The sequence below is a fragment of the Exophiala spinifera genome, assembly GCF_000836115.1.
Source record: "Exophiala spinifera strain CBS 89968 unplaced genomic scaffold supercont1.2, whole genome shotgun sequence".
NCBI lineage: Eukaryota > Fungi > Ascomycota > Eurotiomycetes > Chaetothyriales > Herpotrichiellaceae > Exophiala > Exophiala spinifera.
In genome coordinates this window covers 2,425,762-2,433,353 of record NW_015622514.1, presented here as the reverse complement: position 1 = coordinate 2,433,353, position 7,592 = coordinate 2,425,762, and the positions used below count along the sequence as shown (strand labels likewise).

Genomic DNA, 7,592 nt, shown 5'->3' with positions numbered 1-7,592 from the left:
GTGAGTGAGTGAGTGAGTGAGTGAGTGAGTGAGTGAGTGAGTGAGTGAGTGAGTGAGTGAGTGGGTGAGTGAGTGAGTGAGTGAGTGAGTGAGTGGGTGGGTGGGAATCATCATCTCTTCCTGCAACCCGCCACCACCTACCTCTGCGTCCACACGTCGGCGGCCAACCGCATTCTACGAGAGAAAAACACACTCCTCAGGACTCGAACTTCGCCGACGGCAGCTCCGCAAGTATCACTCACCGCGGCGGCGTTGATCTCGCCAAAAACAAAAAAAAGAAATTATGCATCAAATCGCCGCGACGACGTTGACCGAACCATGTCGGCCCGCGTTGGTGTCGTATTGTCCGACCATGGACCTGGTGGCGACGGTGGCGAGGCGGAGGACCCAAAACGACCACGGAGAGGGACAGGTCGGCGTGTGGAGGTTGAACGGGCAGTGCGTGTTCGAGGCCCAGTTCGAACGTGGTGACACCGGCGGCGGCGGCGGCGGCGTCGATGAGGATGACACGGGCCAGGGTGACGACGACGACTCGAAGAGAAATGAAGAAGACGAAGAAGGATGGATCAGAGGCCTGGCTTGGAGAAGGGACGGTGAGTTCTCACACGTACTTCCTCTCTCCCTTCTCGTTGAACACCTGCTATAACGGAACGCGTCTCTCTCTCTCTCTCTCTCTCTCTCTCTCTCTCTTCCCTTCTCGTCAACATCTACCGCACGGTACTGTTTGAGGGTTTCAAACTGCCAACTACCGATTACTGACGTACGAGACATTTTCTGACTTGCTCAACTCTCTCTTTTCTCCAGGACAAATGCTGGCAGTCGCCTGTGCAGATAGTACCGTCGCCTTGATCAACGCGTTTACAGGCAAGATCGCACATCGAATCACTACCGCGGCCACGGTGTCACAGTCATCATCATCATCACAATCACAATCACAATCACAATCAAGCTCAAAATCCCCACGCCCTCACACACCCTCTTCCACTCCCACTTGCATCTCTTGGAACACGCACTTTGCTGCCCCTACGTCCTCAGCCATACGGACACGTCTGGAGGGACCCGATTCTCAAGTCACCCTCGACGAGATCCTCGGACTCAGAGCCGACGTGGACAAGCTCCTCCGCATGAAGGCCGACTTGCCCCGCGAGCTGGGCGCGCTGGACATCGAGGTATCTCTACCTAAATTGGCCACGCTGCCTCCTCTCGGCGTGGGCAGCGACGACGACATCTTCAGCTCCAGATCAAGCATTGACGCCGTGTTCCATGCCAATGGCCAAGCCGGGTCTGGTCATGGCGATTCCGTTGACCGTGTCGATGCGCTGCTGGTCGGCTTACAAAGTGACAACGGCGGCCACAGATGTGCCGTACATATCCGCATCTTTGACTCCTTCGAGATTGGGACGGTGGATGTCGGTGCGTGTCTGCCTGGTGGTTCCAAGGGTGGCAAAGTCGTCAAGATTGAGAGTCACCCTTTCTTGTCGACTGCCCTTCTTGTTGTGGAACAGATGACAGACGACGGCCCCGCGACTCTGCACTTGCTCGGTCTGGACATGAGCTTCATCTCCCAGACGGGCAGGCATCTGCCTGTCGTGGCGAAGAAGGCGACACAGCTGGGCAATTTGTTGCGTTACGTCGCCCAGATCCACACGCAGCTTGCGTCTGAAGTCAAGGCCGCTTTTGATCTCCCGGGCAGATTTCTCCGGAACATCAACGAGTACCTCGGCGACGGAGACGACTACGTTGACTTTGTGCACGCCGCACACCATCTAGCCGTCACGGGCGAGTGCGATGGCAAGCTGAAAGAGTGGTTGGTTGACGAGGTTGGAGAAAGGGGTCTGAAGAGGTGGGAGAAGGCCGTCGGGGATTGCCTTGACATTGTCCGGCGACTGACGAGCGAATGTCTCATGCCGGCGTTGGAGAGATGTCAAGTGGTGTTGACGAGACTCGATGGCCTCGCACAGTTTGGTCCGACGAGCTCGCGGTTAGGCCTGGAGGAGAAGAACGTGAGAAAGGTCATGGAGACCGTGAATGCCCTGGGGATTCTCGCCGAGGACCTCCTCGCCGATGTCAAGGTGGAGATTGTCGAGTTTACTGCATTCATGAAGTGGCTGAAGTGGGAGTGTGAAGTCGAAGCCCTCGAGGAGACCAGTGAAAGGGCTGCGGAGCTCAGAGAATCATGGACGGGCGAGAACGAGTTGCTGAGGGTGTTGGACTATGTCGGTGGCGCCATGAAGGACAGCAGAATCAAGAAATACATCGTCCCAGACGGCCCCGAGCAGTCGGCAGGTGCGCTGATCGAGGACGATACCGACGCTGGCTTCTTCCTCGACTACATGAAGAGACGAGCGGCTCCTCCGCCAAAGGCTAAGAAGAACAAGAGTATGCCTACCTTTGGCCAAGTGGTCGGACGCCTGCAGACGCAGGCCGAGAGAGTCTTCGCACAGATTGCAGAGACTTTCAGAAAGAGCATACTGCCCAGTCACATGCTGGAGTTTCCGAGACGATGTGATGGACGCCGGTTGGATCTCAGAATCGTGCCGGACGTCCATGACAGGACCATCTACCGGCTCTATTGCATGGCAAGGGACCGTTCCGAAGAAGGCAGTCTACAGTACATCAAGTCCATCATGCAGCAGGATGGAGGAGGCAAAGGTCTGCGTTTCGGTCCGGCTGAACTGCCGCCAGCTCGGATTCGCGAGGCGAAGAGCATCCTAGACGTCAAGTTTGTCGACGAGGACACATGCATGGTTCTCGCCACAACGGAAACTGACATCAGGATATTCTCACGGCTCCTCGCGAGCGATGTCCAGGCAGACAATTGGGAAGTACATCATGTTTTTGACTCTGGTAGGATGAACGCTGGAATGACACCGGCGAGACTCGAAGTCAATGGGAGGGTAGGAAGGAGGGCCGTTGCGGTTGTAGATGACGCTGGTCTGGGATATACTGTGCTCGACCTCGATGCTGCTGATGGATCTGTGGAGGAAGAAGGCGAAGAAATGGACGACGAGATCATGACCGGATGATGCTGATAGCTGGGACAATGATGTCTGCGAATGTGATTAACACCGAGAACCAATGTGACGATGAAGAAAAGTATTGGCCACGTCTCGAGCCAACATAAAACAACAGATAGTGAGGCTGTGAGGCACTGCCGTTCCAAGCGAGGCCGGATCAAAACCCAACGATTGGGCTCACTAGGCCTGGGCGAGACCTACGGACATCAATTGATCGATTGGGTGGTGATAGACTTTGCCTTTGGCCCAGCCTCAGCCTCGGCCTGAGGATGAGGCTCAAACAATGTGCCGCTGTCAGAGAGAGAACGTCCATAGGAGAAGCAGGTGGCCAGAGGATGTCGATGCCGTGAGCAGGGTACATACCTAGGCAGTTAGATACCCGGTCTTTTTGGATAGACAAGCACTGTCAAGGGTTGTTGTGTGGGAGAGTGAGGATATTGTAGGTACCATGGGACTGTAATAGTGTAACAAGGAGTCTGAGGCTCTAACTAGTTAGCTGGGCAGTGACGGTCGTACTAGACGGTTAGGGGGACTTCGGCTCTGGCTTGGGCGACGTATTAGCGGGCGTTACGGCGAGTCGCAGGCGCAGGCAGGAGTCACTAAGCACATGCGTTCAGGCCCTAGTTGGACCCCGTAGAGCGTCAACATCCCACATCAATCCCAATTCTGCTGCAAAACACCACAGTCGTGCAGAGGCAGTTAATTCGCAGCCCTTGGTCGCTCTCGCTCTCGCTCTCAAAAACATCGACCGCCTTTCTCTCTCTCATCTTTCCGCTTCTGAACACACATCCCGCAGGTCGTTCTCTCCTTTGACATCCAGACCTGCGTATCGCCCGCCGATTGTTCTCTTCCAGAATTAAAATCCTCCCTTTGGGCCCTCCTCCTTGACTAGACGACGCACTTTGCAGCCTTCTCGCGCAGCCGGATTTTTGACCACCCTGTTCCCGTCTCTTCTTGACCGCTGGTCGACTCAGCAGCCATGGACGTCAACTCAGTCTTGGAGAACACTTTTTCTCCGGGTAAGTACATCACGTCGATCTGTCAGAACTGCCTCGTTCTGGCATCTCTAACTGTGTCCAGATGCAACGATTCGAGGCAATGCGGAAGAACAACTGAGACAGGCCCGTGAGGGAAATTTTGTACGTCTTCTCAAATTCCATTCGAATCCTCCTCTCCCAGTATCAGCACCTCAACTAATACTATTTGTGCCCTCTGACAGTCCGAATACCTTTCTATCCTCTCACGAGAACTTGCCAACGACCAGGCCAGCGCGGCAGTTCGACAGGCCGCCGGCCTCGCCTTGAAAAATGCCTTTTCCTATCGTGACATCACCCGCTTAAGAGAAGTCCAGGCACGATGGCTACAGGGCGTGGACCTTCAGATCAAGCGACAGGTCAAAGAGCTGGCTCTCAAGACACTCAACGCCACACCGCAAGCCGCCCTTTCCGCCGCACAGCTCATTGCAACCGTCGCTGCCATCGAGCTGCCCCGCAATGAGTGGCCCGATCTGATGCCTGCTCTCGTGCACAATGTCGGTGCCGGAGAGGACAAACTCAAACAGTCGAGTTTGACCACCATTGGCTTCATCTGCGAGTCGGACGATCTCGAGCTCCGCGAGTCCCTGGTCGGATACTCGAATGCCATCCTCACGGCCGTGGTCCAGGGAGCGAGAAAGGAAGAATCCAACCAGGACGTGCGGTTGTCCGCCCTGTCTGCTCTCAGCGACGCCACCGAGTTTATTCGCAGCAACTTTGAGAATGAAGGCGAAAGAAACTACATCATGCAGGTCGTGTGCGAGGCCACCCAATCACAGGATACGAGGGTGCAGGCGGCTGCTTTCGGATGTCTCAACCGGATAATGGGCATCTATTACGATAAGATGAGGTTTTACATGGAAAAGGCCTTGTTCGGCTTGACGATTGCGGGTATGAAGAATGACGAGGAAGATGTGGCCAAGTTGGCTATTGAGTTCTGGTGCACGGTCTGTGAGGAAGAAATCAGCATCGAAGATGACAACACGCAAGCACAGCAAGAAGGCTCCACTGAACTACGACCGTACTTCCACTTCGCTAGAGTCGCAGCCCGAGAAGTCGTTCCAGTTCTGCTTCAGCTGATGACCAAGGTGACGGAGGATGACGCCGAGGACGAGTACAACACTGCCCGCGCCGCTTACCAATGTCTGCAACTCTATGCACAAACAATCGGAGGCGAGATTGTCCCAACCGTTCTGGCCTTTGTCGAACAGAACCTGCGCAGTGAAGACTGGACCAAGCGGGACGCAGCCGTATCCTCGTTCGGTGCAATCATGGACGGTCCCGAGATCAAGACTCTGGATCCCCTGGTCAAACAGGCACTCCCGGTCCTGATAGGCATGATGCAGGATCCTGTCGTCCAAGTACAAGATTCGGCGGCATATGCACTAAGCAGAATCTGTGACTACTGTTCGGACTGTATCGACCCATCAACACATCTCCAGCCTCTCATGTCAGCTCTTTTCAATGGCTTGATGGCCAACCCAAAGATTGCGGCGTCGTGCTGCCTGGCACTTTTGAATTTGACGGAGCGATTTGTGGGTGAAGACGGAGCTGCTGCAAATCCTCTGACACCACATTTCCAGGACAGTGTCACTTCACTATTGGCGGTCACAGAAAAAGAAGGGGCTAGCAATCAACTTCGAACTGCCGCTTATGAGGTTCTTGGCGGTTTCGTGACCAATGCGGCTCACGATAGCTTACAGATTGTGGCAGAATTGTCCAACGTCATCATCCAACGACTGGAGAACACCATCCCCATGCAGAAGCAAATTGTTAGCATTGATGACAAGATCACTCTGGAAGAGCTGCAAGTAAGCTTGAGCAGTGTCTTGCTCGCCATTGTCCAACGACTCGAACAAAACATTGCTCCTCAAGCCGATCGAGTAATGCAAATCTCCTTGGAGATCCTCAATGCTACAGGCCAGACCTCAGTCCCCGAAGTCATTTTTCAGATTGTCAGCGGATTGGCAAACGCTCTGGCGGGAGACTTTCTCAAGTACATGGACTCTTTTGTCCCGTATCTCTACAGCGCCTTGGGCAATCAAGATGCTCCGGATATGTGCTCTTTGGCCATTGGTCTTGTCAGCGACATCGTCCGCGCGTTGGAGGACAAGGCACAACCTTATTGCGACACGTTTATGAACTACCTCTTGAACAACCTTAGAGTATGTTGTGCTTGGTGTTTTGACAGCCAGTAACTAACTCGACACAGTCCGATAAACTTGCCAACCAACTCAAGCCTCCGATCCTCGAGACCTTTGGTGATGTCGCTACCAGCATTGGTGAGCACTTTGAGACCTATCTGACGGTGGTCGCCCAAGTTCTTCAACAGGCGAATAACGTCTCTGTCGCGAATGACGTTTCATTCGATATGCTTGACTACATTGTCTCTCTTCGTTCGGGTATCGCTGATGCTTGGTCCGGCCTGATTCTAGCTTTCAAGGGGACAGAGAAAGGTGAGTTACATTGTCACTAGAAACCCTGTCGCCCTTGCTTACATTACATCCTAGTGCAACTTCTTCAAAACTACGTACCAGCGATTTTCGAGTTTCTGCAAACAGTGTCAAATGACTTGAATCGCAACGAAGGGCTTCTGAGGGCTTGTATGGGCATTATTGCGTAAGTCACTTCTTGACTTGATATGCCTTTTGTTCATTACTGACGGCCTTGTTTAAGTGACCTCGGCGAGGCGTTCCCAGACGGATCACTCTCAAGCTATTATAGACAAGAATGGGTCACAAAGCTTATCAAAGAAACTCGAGCTAGTCGCGAATTCTCACAACGAACCATTGCCGCGGCACGTTGGGCAAGGGAACAAGTCAAACGACAGACTCAACATCAAGGTACCGTCATGACTTGATGTCGAGAATCTATCTAGTCCCGATTATGCCTATCCATCTCCCCGGCATCGACCACCGCCGTCCCACACCATCCTTGCCCAACACTAGCACCAGCACCAGCACCAGCACCATCACCAAGCACAGAACCAAGCACAGCACAGCAGTCCCCAGTCTGTCAGAGCGCTGATCACCGGTCGTTGAAAAGGTCATTTCTCATCAGAAGCCGATACCATTGTGGAATCGGCTGAAGCTGACGACGAATCAGCCCTTCAACGATACGGAGTTAATGGTCACGCCGACAAGCGACAACCCTTCCGGCACCACCAGAGTGGCATTCAGTCACAGCACCCCGTGCAATCACCTCGACAAGTAATGTCTACTCGTCCACTTTGTCCGAGACCATTGCTTTTCCTGCCGCCTGACTACTACAGCGCGCAAGCCGATCCTCGTTGCCACGATGTCAATTGTGAATTGACCCCAAGTCGGATCCCGGGATGGGTCACCCGATCCTCTCTGGACGAAGATTCAGTCTCGATCTTTTCCTGAATTCCAGTCATTCCTGGAAGCCCGTTCTTGGATGAATGAATCACAAGGGGTGATCGAGAGCAGGTAGCATGGACAATCATGGCAGGTGCCTTGGCAGGGCTGAATATTCCAACTGGCGCGTTGATTTGGAAATACACAGACAGAGCACCATGATA

The 7,592-nt window shown here is 53.7% G+C and overlaps 2 protein-coding genes across 2 annotated transcripts; both read left to right on the top strand.

Moving 5' to 3' along the window:
- Positions 1 to 352: 352 nt before the first annotated feature.
- Positions 353 to 3,026, top strand: PV08_03191 (uncharacterized protein; the record flags this gene model as incomplete). The annotated part of the gene is made up of 2 exons (XM_016377548.1): positions 353 to 593; positions 805 to 3,026. 2 exons carry the CDS (start codon positions 353 to 355, stop codon positions 3,024 to 3,026), a joined length of 2,463 nt encoding a protein of 820 aa, XP_016239118.1.
- Positions 3,027 to 3,996: 970 nt separating this feature from the next.
- PV08_03190 (uncharacterized protein) lies at positions 3,997 to 6,911 on the top strand (the record flags this gene model as incomplete). Its single annotated transcript, XM_016377547.1, has 6 exons — positions 3,997 to 4,036; positions 4,098 to 4,156; positions 4,237 to 6,216; positions 6,264 to 6,507; positions 6,562 to 6,670; positions 6,728 to 6,911. The coding sequence occupies 6 exons, from the start codon at positions 3,997 to 3,999 to the stop codon at positions 6,909 to 6,911; spliced, it is 2,616 nt and encodes an 871-aa protein (XP_016239117.1).
- Between the last annotated feature and the right edge of the window lie 681 nt (positions 6,912 to 7,592).